The sequence below is a fragment of the Talpa europaea genome (genome assembly GCF_964194135.1).
Source record: "Talpa europaea genome assembly, chromosome: 8".
Taxonomy (NCBI): domain Eukaryota; kingdom Metazoa; phylum Chordata; class Mammalia; order Eulipotyphla; family Talpidae; genus Talpa; species Talpa europaea.
The window spans coordinates 96780223-96798070 of record NC_140075.1 but is presented as its reverse complement, the minus strand read 5'-3'; the positions used below and the strand labels follow the sequence as shown (position 1 = coordinate 96798070).

The window sequence follows — 17848 nt, the reverse complement described above, 5'->3', positions numbered from 1 at the left end:
GGGGTCCTGTAGCAACCTGGTGATGATGAGGCACCACGGTGAACTCCATAGTGGGTCTGGCCTCCAGTTTAGTCTCACAGTAGTTGGGGGGCCCTTTGATATGTGCCGAGATCTCAGACATCCTCTCTGTATATGGCAGGGGTCCATCCATCCATCTCACCATCTACCCCTCTACTGAAGTCATAGAAGAAATATTTAGTGAGCACTGATGATGGACCAGGCACTGTTCTCACTTCTGGGAATACAGCAGGGAAGGAGGTAGAAAATGTTCCTTTCCTCATAGAACTTAAATTTTCATTGCATCGGGTGAGACTATAAGTAAAGCAAGCAGCAAAGTATCAGATAGTGATAAGAGCTGGCTGAGACTTAAAAAGATGTGTCACAGTAAAGGGAGGCTGGGCAGCTGCCTTCAGGTGGGTGGTCACTGAGAAGGTGACCTCTAGCTGGGCAAGCAGGGTCAGTCACAGGAAGATGGGGCAGCCCTCTCTGTCACTAGGGCCCTCTCCCTCCGGGGTGAAGGGGCAGCTGGCATGGAGACCCTGGACAGGTGAGAGTTTGGCCTGTTGGAGGAACTGAAGACCAGTGGCTGGTACATCATGCTGGGAGGGCGAGCAGGTGGGGAGGCCAGGCTTCAGGGCCAGTTTCAGGGCCCACTCAGGACTTACTGTCAGTCTCTCGGGAGGTCTGGGAGGGCTTTAGACCAGGAAAACTGGCAACTTTGGACAGCTACCTCCCGTAGAACTGCTTCTCTCTCTTCCTGCTTCTCCCAGCCCCCTTGCAGATTTCTAAACTATTTCTTGGTTCATATCTTGTCTATCTTTTGATTACAAGTCCAGCCTCTGGGTAACGCAACCCCCAAATGCAGTTCAAACCTTTCATTCTCGTCAAAAGCGAACGCGGTCAAGCTAATATGAGCTTAAAATGAAAAACAGGTTTAGGAAAAAATACTTTTTCTAAACTTCTCCCAATTATATTACACTGAAAAAGAGAAGGTTTTCTTCTTTTTTTTTTTTTTAAGGGAAAAAAAAAGTCTCTTCCCTAAGGACATGCTGGTATTAAAAACATTTATAAACTTCTTAATTTTTATTTTCTGAAAAATCCCTTCAGCCTGCAATTCAAGAGCAATGCATCAACCTTAACTTCCCAGGGCAGTGGGTTTTATCTGCAATCTTGCCCACCCTCTCACCCCTAATCGACACCCCCGGCCCTGGCCCCTTATCTGTTGGTCCATGACTCAGCCAAGTTCCCTCCTTTGCCTGGACCCGCAGCATGCCTGGAGCCGAGGCCACACCGTGCGCAAGGGCTGGGCTCCCCAGAAGCAAATGAGACAGAGCTTGAAGTCCTGTCTCTTAGGAGTGAAGCACAAGCAGCAGGGAGGCACCCTGCCAGGCTGGTCAGAGCCAGCAGCCCTGGGGGGCACTGTGGGCGGGAAGCACCCAGAGTTTTTAAGCCCATGGCCCCTTTCTTTTCTTTTGCCCCCTCTCAGTTAATAAATATAAATATCGCATGCCCATTTTTGCATAAAAGGGATTTTTTTCATAGTCTAGGCTTAAAACATTATAAAGGCACACAATCCTAAATAAGTTTTTTCAAAATGCACACACACACACACATACACACAGGTGCTGCCTATTTCAGACACACCGCTGAGTACCGTGCATGCTGATTGCGCTCACAGACCTACTCCATCTTAGACTCAGTGTTGTCCATTTTCAAAGGGGGGCCTCACCCCCATTCCTAGAGGGAGCAAAAACAGAGGCACATCCAGACACCAGCCTCAGAGCTCACAGGACCCTGGAGTGCTGAGAGCCGGGACCGGCAAGCAGTTTCGAGGGACAGATCACAAGGGAGCCGCTGCACTCACGTGCCATGACAGAGCTGGGATTTAGGACGCTGCCTCCATCTGCCACTGGGAGCTATTTCTGGAGTCCTGGTTCCCCACCCTAGCTACACATATTGGGGTCCTGTTGGTCGCCACTGAAGGGCTACCTTGGGCCCTTCTACGGACCTGGGGCCTGAGCCTGTTATCAGAGTGGTGCTCACTGCCTTGGTGGCCACAGCGCTGCCTCAAGACAGAGGCTGGGGGACTAGCCCCCTCTGGGGTGCACTCCATGAGCTCAGAGGCACATAAGCTCGGCTCGGGCTGCCCATCCCGGCCAAGCACACTGTATTTTCTCCACTGCTGCCAGAGCCTGAACATCCCCTCTCCCTGTATACCCACACACCCCTGTGCCTCCCCCTCTTCAAAATGGGAGATACATCTCACAGATTCTTTGGGACGAGCTCCTTCTTGCTTCTCCTACCTCATCTATGACCGCTCTCACCTCTTCTTCGTCCTCCTCACCCATGCACATGGACCAATACTGAACTGAACTTTCTTGGAGTGACTGTTTTTTCCTGTTTCCTGGAAAGGCTTTCCTTCTTTCACTGACAGATCCCCGTCAGTTTTGACATTCAGCTCAGCAATCACAGTCCTCTAGGAAGGTCTCCCTGACTCCTCCAGACTAAGTTAACAAACCCTTCTCTGGGGTTCCTCCTCGGTTCTAGCCTGATGCCACACAATTTGCAAGCATCTGTCTACAGTATAGTGCCCCCACTAGGCTGCTGCCTTCTTTGAAGGTGGAGACATACCTCATATCCCTGGGCTCCCAGCCCTCAGTCCAGTGCTTGGTGTATCGTGCATGTTCAGCAGTTAATGAGCTGATGGACAGATGGATGCACGCATGATGTTCCAACGAACTGACCCAGTGGACCAATTAGTGATCCCAGTGATGCTGGTCACCAGGATGTGTGTGCGTTTCAGGCTCAGGTCAGGACTACTCCACTAACATATCTGCTCAAGCGCTAAGTATAATTTGGCTATGGGAATGTCCAATCCCCTTGCCAAGAGCCCCTTGGGATTACCAGAAAAGCAGAAGCACATAGCTCCTGCCATCTCAGCAGACAAGAAAATCACCAAGTGCTCTCGACTCCTTCCCTCACCTCCCTGTCCCCAGCTCATGCCCACCACCCATCCTGTCATTCAGGACGCTCACATCCAACACATCTGTTTCTAAACTAAAATGCTAGAAGTCACCAGGCACCCCATTGACTTGCCCTCATCAGGTAAGTAAAAGCCAGGGACAAGCAACTCACACAGAATAGGGGGGATAGGGAGGCAGGGAGATTTTTGGCAGAAGGTGGGACAAGGCCACAACTACATGGTTTTAGGAGAAGTATCTGCTTCCAATCCTTTCCCTAGCCAACGCCTCCCCACATTTCCAGCATCCCTTAGCATCTTAAAAGCCTACCCCTCCTTTCCCGTTGGGCCTGTTCCTGCTCACATTCTCACCTCCCACCTCCAGTGGGTGCTGCTGAATTAATGGCCTGCACCATGTCAGTGGTGAGGGCATCCAGTAGGCTGGTGATAAATTCCATTTTCTTCCCTTCTGGACAACCTGAAAGATAAAATGAGATTCGAAAGCAGATGCTGGGTAAAAAAAAAATCAGGCAAATAACTTCCTCAACTGCCACTGTTTTCCAAACCTCACTATGCCCTTCTTGTCCAACTAAAATCTACTTTGGGGGTTTATCTATTGTTAAGACACTTCTCATAAACTTCATAATTCCTCTAGCTGCAGTCCACAAGGGATCAGCCCAAATGGATAAAGATGCTTCCCACCTCAATTCCACACATTTTTGCTAAGTACCGTCAGGCACTAAGCTAAATGCTAGAGATGCAGCAATGTGCAACACACGGAGTCCTCATCCTCACGAAGGTCACATATACTAGGACTCACGCCAGCGATCAGGTGGTCACACGAGGGCCAGCTCTGTAAGGACCAGATGCTAACACGACACAAAGGACAGAAAGAACACTAGTGGTCGAAGTGGGCTGCAGTAGACCTGCATCTATCGTGACTCAAGTAGAATCCAGGCAGCCATCTAGCCATCTCTCTTGGCTAGAGTGACCTGGATCTGTCCAAAAGCCTCCTCCTTTTGTTCACCTCTCTCCTCATCCAGCTTAGTTATTATTATTGAAATCTCCCTTATAAATGCTCTTGAATCCTCTGTTGCGCTTCTCCTTCCTGGCACTATTCCAACATAACCCAAGCACAGATGGGCCTTCTCACAGATATGCCTTTTCCACATCTACACCCACATAACAGAGTATTGCTGGGAAAACACCGCCTCCTAAGCGGATGGATGGTGTCCCTCTAATTCCATGATCACCAGCACCAAACAGCCTCAACACCACCCAGTCTTTCTCTGTAGCAGCTGTTTCCTTCTCTGCTCTCACCAAATCCTCCAGCCTCAGGGTAAACACTATCTTTTCAGAGAAGCTGCAGGCTCTGAGGGAGTCTCTCTGCTCTTCCCAGGGCACCTTGCTCTGCCCCTATCCTGACTGTGTGTAAGTTTGTATCCATGTATTTGTATAGCATCTGTCTCTCCCACTGTGTAAGCCTCAAGCGATTTTGATCACTAGGTTATACTCACTCAGCACGTGGCACATAGAAGAATCTCAATTCACATTTGTTGAGGGGTTGGCTAGAAGAAGGAAGCCTGGCCTCGGAAACGCCATTCCAGCAACAGAGCGGTGCTTGCAAACCTTGCTTGAAACCCCCTGACTTTCAAGGCCCTCTGTTTTCAGCTCCCCTCACTTTGGAATGCTGATGGGCAGCAGGAAGATGCTTCCATTACCACCAGCACTGACCTGAGTTTGAGCTGAGTCAAGAATTATGTTCCAAGTCACTGATACTTACTGATCTTATTGTAACTTACTGGCAGAGAATGCTATAAATAAGGGAGAGTAAGGCACCACAGTCATTTGGAGGCCCTGTCTTCCTGCCCGCCCCCCCTTTCCCCCCCAGGATGGCCCCGTGCCACCAGGGATCATGGCAAAAGCCCTCTTCAGGCCAGGCTCCTCAGACAGCACCCCCCCCACCCTGCTCTAAGTTATAATATCTTTTTTCAAAGCCCTGGGGAAAAGGTTCTGGGTCCCTGGGACATCATTCTAGCATAGATAAAGACTGTAGAATTGCAGGCTAGGCTGTGACCCCGATGACTGCCTTTCCAAGGGGAGAGGTTGAGGAAGGACAAACAATATGCACAAGGGCATGGGACTAATTAGAGAGAAGTCCCAGAGCAGATGTGGATCCCAAGCTCCCAACTGCAAAGTCCTGTGATGCTCCTGCCTAGTGCCCCCTGCTCCATCTTACAGGAGTGTGTGTGTTGGGGGGAAACCCAGAAGAGGGAGCTGTCTGTGCAAGATGAGGGGTGGAGGGAGAGAGTGGGTGTAGGCACCGGCAAGGGGCAGCGCTGTCTCCCACCTGGCAGCTCCCTGTCCTTGAAGGGATCGTCCACCTCCACACTTCTGGCCCTGGCGTCACTCTCACAACTGGGCATCACGTAGCTGAAAAGGAACAATCATGAGTTGTTGGGGGAGCCTGGGAACTGAGCCTCCTAGAGCCACTACCACCCACCAATGACCTGTGTGGTCACTAAACCCAGAGGTCCCAGGGCTGGAAGCAAAATATTTCCTTCCCAGTAGCTGCAAGGCCATCCCAGCAACACCATGCCCACTGGACATGTTGGGGCATATCACTGAAGCATTGCAATGTCACCTTATGTCTGCGCACAGAATGTTTCTGGTCCATAAAAACTACTGACCTAAGCAGAGTGACGTTCTCCTCAGAGGTGAGCTGAGGTTCACAAAGATCACCTAACTTTCCTAGGGTCACCCAGCTAGGAAGAGACAGACCCTTGACTGTAATCCAGGATCAGGGGTCTTTTTCCCAGAACCTCATCTGCTTACAAACAGAAATATTGCTCTCCTCGTCCCTCGATTCCCAGTGGACCAGGACAGTAGAACCAGATGTGAGGTGTGAGTTCCAGGGCCCACCAAGGGACAGGACAGGCTCAGGGGCTCTTACCGTGTGGAGGTCCCGGGCAGTGGGCGCCCCGTGTCCACCAGCACGCACCAGCAGTAGCCGGTAGATTGGTGGCACTGCACAGGCTTATAGAGCCCCCCAGGGGCGCACTCGGGGATGACAATGCCCTCGCGGGGATTCTGCCGGGCCTCCTCCAGGGCACTCTGCCGTTCCTGGTCACATGAGTGGACTTTCTCTGCAAAAGAAGACACAACCTGTGGTGACCATCAGGGCTGCCTTTCTTGCCAGGACCTGGCCAGGCCCCCAGGAAATGAAGACTTGACTGGGAAGCTTCCCTGCTGCCCCCTCTGCTGCCAGGGCACACTGAGCGTTCACTCCCAGAGGGTTCTAAAGCCCCAACAAGCCAGCCAGGGACTCCGGGGCCCACTCCTTATGCTCACGGTGGAGCCCTGGGGTGGAATTTTCTGGCATATTCAGAAGGGCTCTTGCTGAGCATCCCATCTAGAGATGGGTGCAGAAGCCTGACTGACCCCAGCACACTGACCAGCTAAGACTCTCCCAAGTCCAGACACAGCAGGACAGAGCCCATGGGCGTCTGCCACAGGAGGAGAGTCCATTACACATACGGCTCCCAGTCAATAGAAGAGAGAAAACAGGCCCACCAGGAAGAGGTCTGCACTCCGAGGCCTCAGGAAATACACAGACGTGCTCCTGGGAGCCAGGCCCCGGCTTAGGCAGGGTGCAGTGCCCTGCCAGGCCTGGCCTGCTCAGGGGTCTTAACTGAAAATTCAACCCAGTCATCCTGCCTAACTTTACTTTCATGTTTGCTGTTTTTGTTGCGGCTGTGTTTTGTTTTGTCTTTTAATATTTTTAAACAGATAGCATTGGCTTTTCTTTTCTTGTTATAAAGAATGTTTTGAAAAATCCATAATGGCGCCAAAGTTAAACACTCCTTTCCCTAGATTTGCTCTTATGCACAAACACACACACAAATCCAGATGCACACAACTACCATTTTCATTTCATAGTAAAAGCAATCATATCATAAACCTATATTATTATATTTATCTACTTATTTATTCCACAATTTGCCTCTTGAAGAAGAGGCCGGGAAGGCAGTCTTGGGCATCCTATGACATTATCACAGACTGTTACAAAAACATCATTTCCTAGAGCAACAGTTTGCCCAGGCAACCTGGGGATTCACATTGGTCCCTGAACAACAGCACAAAGGCTCAGAATAACAAACTCAACTCAACTTTCAATCCGCCAACCCCCTGGAAATAATGGCTCTGCTGGTGATACATGTGTGGACAGTCCAGATGTTGCTGCAAACTGCAGGTGTCCACAGAGACAGCTCACAGGTAATACAGTGAGAGGACAATTAGCTGCTGGGGATTCTGCAGAGCAGCTGTCTGGCATTCCCGTTGCAGGGGGAGGGGGCTATCTTCTTGGAGGCGTAGAAATGCTGAAGAGGCAGGACGCAGGTAGGTATAGCACCTTCACATAAAGATATCATTTTGAATTTAGAAAATGAAAATAAAAACTATTTTCATAATGCAGACACAGCAAAGCTAAACAATCTTCTCGGCTAAAGGAATAGGAATTTAAAAAAGCTGACAAGACATTAGCAGGGATTCTACCTGGACTGTAACTTCTACCAAAGAGCCCCTAGTGGCAGCTCAGGAGTGAGACATGAACTGACTGGGGTGAGGGCGGTCTTGGAAAAATCAGGTTGAACACCCAGAGTTTTCACTTGAGCCCCTTGGCTGGGAAGGGACCTGACACCTTCCAGGGGGTTCCGTGAGAGATTTTCAACACTCCCTCCCCAGTCCCAAGGTGACAGCCTTCTTCTCCTACCTCGTATTTCATCCATGGAAAAGGCGACAGACGAGCAAAATCGAAGGAAAACAGCTTTTTCTGACACCACATTCAAGTAACAACCTGACAGAGGCTTTAAATTAAGATCCTCTGAGCCAACATTCTAAAGCCATAAATCAGACTGAACGCGAGACACAGAAGGAGGGGGGAGGGTCCCCTCGCAGGGCAGAGCGAATGATGGGCCCGACCTCACTCCTTGGGGATGCTGAGGCTGTGCAAACATGGCGAGGCCATCTGAGGGCTGGGAACTTGTGATTTGGGCATTGCCGATGGATTTCTGGAAGCCCTTGAAGGCTCTTCTGAAATGTTCACCGTCAGCTTCCAGCAGTTGCACCAATTTCCGAGGAGAATAAAAATTACACAAAGGCAGAAGCTTGATCGTTTGGACAAGTGGGGGATAGCATGGAACTAGAAAGCTAAAAGGAAGGGTTTACATGAAATTTGCTTGTTTGGTGGGTTATTACTTTATGTCAATCCTGCAAGCATGAGGGTCCCTCTAAGAAAAGGACAGGGATTGTTTATAATAATATCATTTGTGAAGGATACAGGGACTATCTTCTAACATAAAACCATTTTTACAGTATTAATGACCACAGCAAATATTCATTGAGTGATTTGTGCCAGGAGATAGACTAGGGCTTCCCCTGCCAGGTCTCTGTGTCCATGGGAAGTGGACGCTATTTATGCCCATTTTGTCGGCTGGGCAGCTGAGCTTTGGAGAGATTCATGAATTTTCCCCAGTTTAGGCAGCCAAGAGAGAGGAGGGTTGAGGTTCCAATCAAGGGCTTTCCATAGTCAAGCCTGTCTTGCTAATCTCTAGACATAAAGAACAGCAGAGAGGGCACAATCAGGGTCGTCCAAGGCTCTCCTCTCTGTAATCACTTGCTTTCAGGGAAAAATTCATTTATGTTTATAGTGTGTCGTGCTCCCAGGCCCAGATCTGCTGCCTTACAAACCAAGTGGATAAAAAAGTGCTTGCCCAGCCTCCCTGATGGCGCATTGGGTTGAGCGCAGCACTGTGGAGCTATCCACAACCTCTGCAGCGCAGGTTCAATTCCTGGCCAGCCAGGGAGATACCCACATGGCGCGGCAGACGTCTCCTGCCTCGCCTGCTGCTCCCCTCAGCAGTGTTTTCAGTCCATCTGCCTGTTCTGCTCCCTGCTCTGTCTCTGGTGAATTCTTTCACCCTCCCACACCTCTGGCCTGTATCCCAGTTCTTGTATAAATAAAATAAATCTTTTTTTTTAAAAAGTGCTTGCCCGCTGGACACAGAACAGCATCTTCTAAACCAATGATTCTTTGCAGCGTAAGAGCACTGCAAATCTGGCAGTTTTTTCTCTCTTTATCTCAGAACTGGAGAACTTAAAGCCAAAGTTGGCACTCTCTTGCCATGACAGAGCTTTAAAATGAATACTAATAGCTAACATCTATTTGCGTGCTTACCCCATGCCAAGTGTGGCACTGGGCACTTGTATTAATTCACTTCAAACCCATCATAACTCTCTAAGACCGATGTTATTATTATCCTCCCTGGGCAGAGGAGGACCCAGACACCCAGACACCCAGACTAGCTATGCAAGTCCCTCAAGGTCATATAACTAGGCAGTGACAGAGCAGGGATTCCAGTCCAGGCAGGCAGCAGGGGCTGTGCTCTCCACTCGCTGCAGATCCTCCTGTCACTGCTGCAGTCTGATCTGTATCCTAGCCTGTGTTTTTCTTCTACTCCTCCTGTAGATTGCTACAAAATCGTCCCAGTAAATGGCCCCTCCCTACCATATAGGCCCCCTTCCCACTGACTGATTCACTTTCACCAATGCAGGGGTGACAGTGTATAGCCTCCAGGCCCAGGCCTTAAGAGGCCTTGCAACTTCCACGTCCACATCCCGGAAGGCCACTCTGAGAGCACCATGTACGGAAGCCAGCCCAGACCACTGGGAGGTGAAAGGTCATAGCTACATGTGAGAGTGAGGTGACCTGGGACATTCCAATCCAGCTGGCCCTCCAAGGGGTCCAGGAGTGAGTTTAGGTAAACCCAGTCAACTCACAGAGACATTACGGAGAATAAATTCTTTTTTTGTAAACTATTAAGCTTGGGAGTAGTTTGTTATACAGCAAGAGGAAACTGAAACACCTAGACTTGTTCAACTCTTCATCAACTTACCCCATCAGTATTTTTGTAGCTGTCTCAGACCCTGTAGTCATTCAGTCAATTGAGCAATTATTCCTGCAGTGCTTCTCCATGGGCCATGCAAGGAGGAATCAGTATGTACCAAAGAACATAAGCTCCTTCTGTAGCTGAGGACCCAGAAGCCACAAGCCCCATTCTTGGGGCCACTGCCACCTTCTGCCCTTCTCAGTCACCTCCCACATGACTCTTAAACTTCACAACTATTGAGTTTCTCAGATACTAAAAAGTCACCTCCCAGAATGCAAGAGAGGGGTGTGTTTCAAGGATCTCATCAGAAACATTGGTTCAGAGCAGGCAGTCCCCACAACTGGACATTTGTAGTTCTAAGACATTCAATCTCTATTTAGGAAAATTTAAGGAAGGATGACAAGATGGAAGGTCTGGCTGATGACTGAGAATGACTGGTGTCACCTGTTAACACTTGGAAGACACAAACAGCAGGGGAGAGGAGCAATCAGGGCTGTCCAGGGGAACTGCAGATACGATGAGGACACCTTCTTATACACTCACACACACCTGCCCCTGCAGTCCTATCCCAGGGAGGTGCAGAGAAAAAGTGATAGCCAGGTCACTCCCCCACCTGGCAATTGGTAGTTTAAGTTGAATTCACAACCCTCTGACTGCTTAAGAGAAGAAACAGTGGAAAAGCATCCTATGGAAGAAGTGGAACATCTCCAGCCCTTGCCACCAGGAGACACACAGACCTCCCACCACCGACCACACATCACAGCAGAGCACAGCAGGACAGGAGCGGAACAGCGCTTCGGGGAGGGACAGCAGAGAACCAAACTAAAGCCTGTCTCCAGGCTCAGGGCGGAAGGCCCTGCGTGTTCAGCCAAAAGAGGGCAAGCAAGGAGAAGACTCTCTCGGCATGGCTAGCCCCTGCCTCTGGGACTCCAGCCACGCATGGTAATTAGGAACCCGGAAAATACAGATAACCTAAATCCTCAGCTAATCCCCAGTCTTGATTTTAGCTCAGAGTTTATCCCTTTGTTCTGGGAAAATTTCTCCTTTATCATCTTTTTATGTTTTTTTTTTTTTCCTTTACTTTTTCTTTTCGACACAGATAGCCAAAAAACATAAACATTAGAGATCTGAGTTTCAGATTCCTGGGCTGTTCTTTCTGGTTGCTGCTTTCCAAAAAAGAAACTGCTGAAGGAAAGAGTAGACAGAAAAGCTGGGCTGTGGATGACCCAACAACAAATACCTTCTGGAATGTAAGCAGCAGGTATTGATGAGCCAACTACATCATGAACTCTTTGGAGAAAGTATCACAGGAACCTTGTGATAGTGGAGAGAGAAGGCAGTCATCAGGGCCAACAGCAGTCAGGGCTTCCCAGAGAAATAGAACCAATGGTTGATTTATGTTACAGATGATAGAGAAAAAAAGAGAGGATGATGATGATGATAATGGGTGGTGGAAGATAGGGAAGAGAGAGAGATGGATGGAGAGAAAGAGACAGAGATAGATGATGGATGGATGGACAGACAGATGGATGGATGGACGGATGTAGATAGATGAAAGATAGATGGTAGGTAGACAGATAGATAATATTAGATACCTGTATATCTATATCTCAATCTACACACATCTATATACTGTTATAAAGAGGAGATTTGTCTTAAGGAATTGACTCACAATCATGGAGGTTGGCAATTCTGTAGGGTTCACAGACAGGCTGGAAATTCAAGTAAGAGTAATGGTGCAGTCTTGAGCGCAGAATCAACAGGTCAGGTCAGCAGGCTGGAAACTCAGGCAGTATTTCTCTCTTTTTTAAAAAGATTTATTTATGCATACAAGAACTGGGGTACAGGCCAGCGGTGAAGGGGGTGAGAGGATTCACCAGAGACAGAGTGGGGACCAGAACACGTGGATTGACTGAAATACACTGCTGAGGGTAGTAGGGGGTGAGTCAGGAGAGGTCTGTTGTGCCATGTGGGTAGCTCCCTGACCGGGGATTGAACTCACACTGCAGTGATTGTGGATAGCTTTCAAAGTTGCGTCTTAACTCTTTGCACCACCAGGGAGGCCCTCAGGCAGGATTTCTATGTTATGATCTTGAGGAAGAATTCCTTGCTCTTCAAGAAATCTTGGCTTTTTTTTCTTAAGGCCTTCAACTGATTGGATGAGACCATCCACATTATGGAAGGTTGTTTGTTTTCCTTTACATCCACTGATCATAAATGTCAATCACATTTGAAAATATCTTCACAGCGACATCTAGATTAGTGTTTGACCAAACTGGAAACCAAAGCCTCGGCAGGTTGATACACAAAATTAACCATCACAAGATTTGTGTGTAAAAGGAAAGCAAGAAAAAGGCCAACCTTACAGAAAACCAAGAAAAGTAAAGGGCCACAGAAATGTATACTGGGAATATGTTTCAATTAACAATGCAGTCTTCCCAGAAAAAGTTTCAGGCACTCGCCTCCTAGTATAGACTCAGGTTGCCCACTTGGGGCAGCTGCCAAGGCCTTCCTGACTGCTGCATATACTAGAGAAAAGAGCAAGGAGATGGTGATAAGAATGAGGACATATTTATAATAGCTAAGATATTGAAACAATGTAACTGCCTCAAAATAGACAAATGGATCAAAAAGTTGTGATTTATATACATAATGGAATATTACTCAGTGATCAAAAAGGAAATGTATGCCATTGGAGGCAACATGGGTACAGCTGAAAGGGATTATGCTCAGTGAAATAAGTCAGAAGGAAAAAGATAAGTATCAGATGGTTTAACCTATAAGTGAAACATAAAGAAACTGAACAAAAGGTCAAGAAAAAAACAAAACTTGTAAGCTGAACATAGATCTTCAGCAGACATCAGGGGAGGGGTAGGAGAAATGTCAAAACAGGGAAGGGAAGAGCACAAGGGACCATGGTGATGGATCATGCGTGCTGTGGTGGTGGAAGAAAACACCTGAGGGGAGAAATCAAACAGTGTGCAGAAATTAACAATGATGTAAGAAAATCAACTAATTAATAAAAAGAACGAGGGCAAGGTCTCAGACCTCACTCAGGACCCTGAGGTGTACATGAGATGGAGCTCACAGAGAGGATGCAGATGACCCACGTTTGCACATGGCAGGTAGAGGGTATGTGCTGTGTGCTGTGTCAGGCTTTGGAGAGATCATAAAAGTTTCTAAGATGTAGGAACAAGAATGAACTTAGGCATGAAATTAACCTGCCCTCATTCCAAGGCTCCTTCTGAAGATTTCCATGAGGACTCCAGCCTAGAGTGAAGTCTCCCTCTAAGTCCAGGACTAAGGATCTGTTCCTCTTGGGGACCCCTTACATTTGGCATGTTGACTTAACCAAACGATAAACCCACGAGACCAAAGACTCGGTTACATCCTTCCTGACCCTTTACCACACCCATCCCTGGCCTCCAGTTCCCTAGTAAAAGGAAAGCAGGGAATCTCAGGTTTAAAGGATGCATAACAAGCATTTAGTCCAAGAACCTTCTATTGCTTGCATCCCTGCTATGCCACCCCCAGCCACAGAAATTTGTTCTAGCCTGACACTGAGAGAGGGGGTTACCCACTGTTGAGTAAATGCCAAATGGTGGGGATGAAACCTCGGAGGCTCAAAAAAGCTGATCTGTCTCTGACTCACCTGGGAAACGCAACAATGGACCCTCAGACTATCAAGTGATAGATTTTTCTCTGGGGAAAAATTAATAGGTTATCTGCCTAAAAAATATGAGGAGCTATTAATATTTCATTGCAAAAGGAATTGTTGCATCAAGCCAAGAATATTAAGGAAAATGCTAGCATTGTGTCGCCTACAATTACCCTGAAATCCCTTCAAATAGCTCACACCCACCTATCCTCTTATCAAAAAATGAATGAAATGCTGAACGATAACCCAAAAAAACAAACCGTGTGTTAAAAACAACCTTTCCTAAATCGCAACATGAAATTCCAGAGGCGTAAGAAATCGTGTGGCTCCTGCCTCAGGATTCTCTGGGTTGGTGTGTGAGTGTGTGTCTGTGTGTGTGTGTCTCCGCAGTCAGCAAGGAACTGCAGAAGCAAAAGGAAGGCCAGGTAGGGCCAGGTTGGAAGGCACAGGCTTCCTTGTTTTGAAGGTTTGCTCAAGGCCTGTAGACGGTGCTCCCGGGGAGGAGAGGCTGCTGGGAGCCATAATCTTGTGGAGTGATTTATGGCACATCCCGGAGCAGGCACTTTCTGTTTATTTAGCCACAAGGGGTTTTAGCACCTATGGTTTCACGCCAACCATATGAAGAGGCTATTTTTCTTATTTGTGGACTTTGCACTTTTCACAGGATGGGCTGGCGGCCCCAGGAGAACGGTTTCCCCAACACTGTTGCAGGCCTGGCTGTGCCCTCCCCATGGGCTGCCCACCACGCCCAGCAATGAGCAGCCACCAGTCTGTTGCCAGTTCCCAAGTCTCAGAGTCACGCAGGGAGTCCTGAGAAGCAGGAAAACCCACAGAACCATCGCTCAGAGCTCCGTTCAGAACAGAGGGCAGACAACAGGTGAGGGAAGGAGATGCTCGGGGAGAGGCCTTGCCAGGCAGGGGAGAAGCAGACATAAGAGCCAGGCCCTGAAATTGTGCTCAGCTGTGGACCAAGCAGAAGTGCGGATGGTGGACAGAAACCGAATACACTCAAATCTAAAACAGTCGGGCCTCCCTGGTGGTGCAAGGGGTTAAGCACCGCACTATGAAGCTGTTCACAGCCTCTGCAGCACGAGTTCGATCCCTGTCTGGCCAGGGAGCAACTCACAAGGCGCAGCAGACCTCTCCTGTCTCACCTGCCGCTCCCCTCAGCAGTGTACTTCAGTCAGTCTGCCTGTTCTGTTCCCCGCTCTGTCTCTGGTGAATCCTCTCACCCCCCCCCCCAACCTCTGGTCTGTGCCCCAGCTCTTGTATGCATAAATAAATCTTTAAAAAAAATCTAAAACAGTCACTCCACTGGTGTGGGTCTCCCCATCTCATTTAATCAAAAAGCCCTTCTTGCAGAAAACAAAAGGAGGGCCAGGTAGGGCCAGGTTAGAAGGCAACCCACAAAAGAGCAACCACAAAATAGGCAACCAAACGAAGTAAAAAAGCAACTTTACTCAATCTTAATTTACACAGACAAAAGGACTTTGGACAAGTTTGGGGGAGCAGGGCACCCCTTCTTGTGAACTAACATCAAGTCAGGAGCGGAAAATGTTTTTCAGCTGCAGCCCAGGAGAAGTGAGGCGGTGGGTGGTTCCCCACCACCCAAAGGGCAGCCGCTTAGTCAGTCCTTTGTATTTCTCCCTTGGGCCCCTGTCACACCAAGAACAGGTGTTGGTCCATAATCATTGCCGATGGCCTGTGACTTTAGACAAACCCCTTAACTAGTCTGGGGTTCCTTTAAACTGAAGCAGTAGTAACAGACGATTCCCAGACCCTGCCCAGCCCCGTGGCCCACAACCTTGCAACTAGACAGGATCCACGTGTCTCCTCACAGCTCGGGGCGCCTAATCCAGTCAGCTTTCTGTGTCCACCCCATCACGGTCAGCACCAGAAGGGCAGAGGGAAGGGCAAGTCTGCTAGAGACTTTCAGGTTCTGCCTCTAGTCACTCAGTGTGACCCCACCTTCGGAGCTCAGAGGTGCATTCTGTGCCCACCGCACACCCCTGACGCTGGCAAGAGCAGCAACTCACTGGGGTGTTTGCAATGGGCTCTAAAATAGGGTTTCTGCAGAGAGGAAATGTCACAGGTGAGGAGGTGCAAAGCCACCAGCCTGCCGAGGTAATCTCTCTCCATGGAAGCCAAAGTGGCTGCGCACAGAGCACCATTGTCCCAAACAACAAGCACTTTCCTCCAACATAGACAGAAACTAAGTTCCTAAGACATGGAGGACAATGAGATAGAAATTCTCCAGAGGCTGGTTCTCTAGGGGGGACTGTCCCGACAGAGCATGTGGGCACTGTATTTTTAATATTCCCCTCAAAGCATCTCTGACTCACATCCATTCACATTTCTTAAAGGCCCCTGTCTCCATTGACTCGCGCCATTAAATGAGCTCATAGGACAGGTTCACAAAAAGAATATGTTTGCAGTGAGAAGTACTGAGACGTGGTGAGCTGTCTCTTTCTAGCTCTTCTCAGCAGCTTGTTTGACCTTGACCTGCGGAGTAGTCGGCCTTTCAGGATAAGAGCTAGCAAATGAAAATTCAGGAGACCAGGAGAAGCACCAGCCCTGAGGGAAGATGTGGGGAAGATAGTTTTTAATTTGTTGGGATAAAGTTTCCTAACTTTACTGCCCCCCCCCAACACTAATGATGCGTGTGTGAGCCCATGTGTGAGATACGCACCCCAGCTACTTCCATAGCCATCTTACAATAGATGAGCTCCCCTTCACCAAAGTCAAGGTCACAGTCGACCTTGAGCAAACTAGGAGCCCATCACAACCCCCTGCAGGAACTTCGATTTCAGTTTTTAGCAGCAGAGCCCAAAAAGAAAACATGAACACACCATTTCTATGGACCCCAAAATGGACACAAACCCATCTACAGAACCAAAGCCGTTGTGAACTGAGCAAGCCCCAGAGGCCAGCTCATACCCCTCACACCTCCCCCCTACCCTACCCTACAAGCAGACAACGTGGGATGAAGGAGCAAGGCAACCGGAAAGCTAATTTTAAAACAGGGTAAAAATGGACTGCTGGGTTAGGCTCTCTGGGGCCTCCGAACATGTGGACGGCTGCTCTTTGCAAAGGGGAAACTTGAAGAAGGCCTCTGTTACCATGGAGAAAGTCAAAGCGATGAGCACCCTGGCCTGGGCTACAGGCTATGATCGACCCAGACACCTGCATTGGATAGACGGGCAGACATCCAGAAGGCCAGTTATAGAAATAAACATCGGGGCCTTGTTTCTATATAGATATTTTAAATGCACACAAGCCCAGACTCGTCCGTGGCTGCTAACGTTAGTGGATTACTCACTCTTCCTTCCAATCACGTCATGTGCGAGGTTCCAGGTGGCTGTGGGGTATTTGCTTACAACGGCTACCACTGGTTTCCCTAAGAGCTGTTTATTTTTCCAGGCTTCAGGTTATTACATCACCCGTGGTTTCAGGGCAGGCCAAAAGGACTGGTTTGGGGGTGGGGGATCCAGCCAGGAGATGCTGTTGCCTCAGTGACCCCAAATCCCAGTCACAGCGGCTACTCCAGCAGGAGCTTCCCTGGTGAGGGAGGGGTGATCCAAAAAGAGCCCGGGGGGAGGGGGGGCTCAAGGCGGCTGAGAGGAGCAACCCTAGGCTGGCAGCAGGTAAGGGTGGGGGTGCTGTGGACAGCTTATCTTGATGTGGATGGTGAGCTGGCAAGCACTCTCATCTATGAGGAGCAGGGGATCATTTCCATGGCAAAGCATATGAGAAATGGGCCCACAGCTTGTGTCCCCATGGATCTCTCTAGGGAGCAGACTTACCAGGAACTGCTTACAGTCACTGGTCTGCCAGGCACGGAGGCAGGGGAGGAAAGCACAGCCTGCTGGGGTTGAACCCACAGGACCAGGTATTAGGGTCTTCTTGAAGTCCCAGGTCAGATCAAGAAAGAAATTCAGGGGCCTCCCTGGTGGCTCAGGGGTTAAAGTCTCAGCACTATCAAGCTACAGACAGATACTGCAGCACGAGTTCGATCCCCAGTGGGCCAGGGAACAACCCACATGGTGTAGCAGACCTCTCCTGTCTCACCCACTGCTCCCCTCAGCAGTGTATTCCAGTGGATCTGCCTATTCTGCTCCTCGCTCTCTCTGGTGAATCCTCTCACCCCTGCATCTCTGGCTTACACCCCAGTTCTTATATGCATAAATAAATAAATCTTCAGAAAAAAAAGAAAGAAATTCAATAGAAAATATGAAGATAAAGGAAAAAAAGAGAGACCAGGGAAGAGGAGGGGCAGTAAAATGA

The 17848-nt window shown here is 48.9% G+C and overlaps 1 protein-coding gene across 1 annotated transcript in view; it reads right to left on the bottom strand.

Annotated features, from left to right (window-relative positions):
* SMOC1 (SPARC related modular calcium binding 1) overlaps positions 1–17848 on the bottom strand; it is a gene marked incomplete at both ends in the record, with an annotated part of 138600 nt that overhangs the window by 14731 nt on the left and 106021 nt on the right. The window contains 3 exons of the mRNA XM_084240290.1: positions 3332–3437; positions 5310–5392; positions 5913–6105. Coding sequence (XP_084096416.1) covers positions 3332–3437; positions 5310–5392; positions 5913–6105 — 382 coding nt within the window. The remainder of the gene's footprint in view (positions 1–3331; positions 3438–5309; positions 5393–5912; positions 6106–17848) is intronic.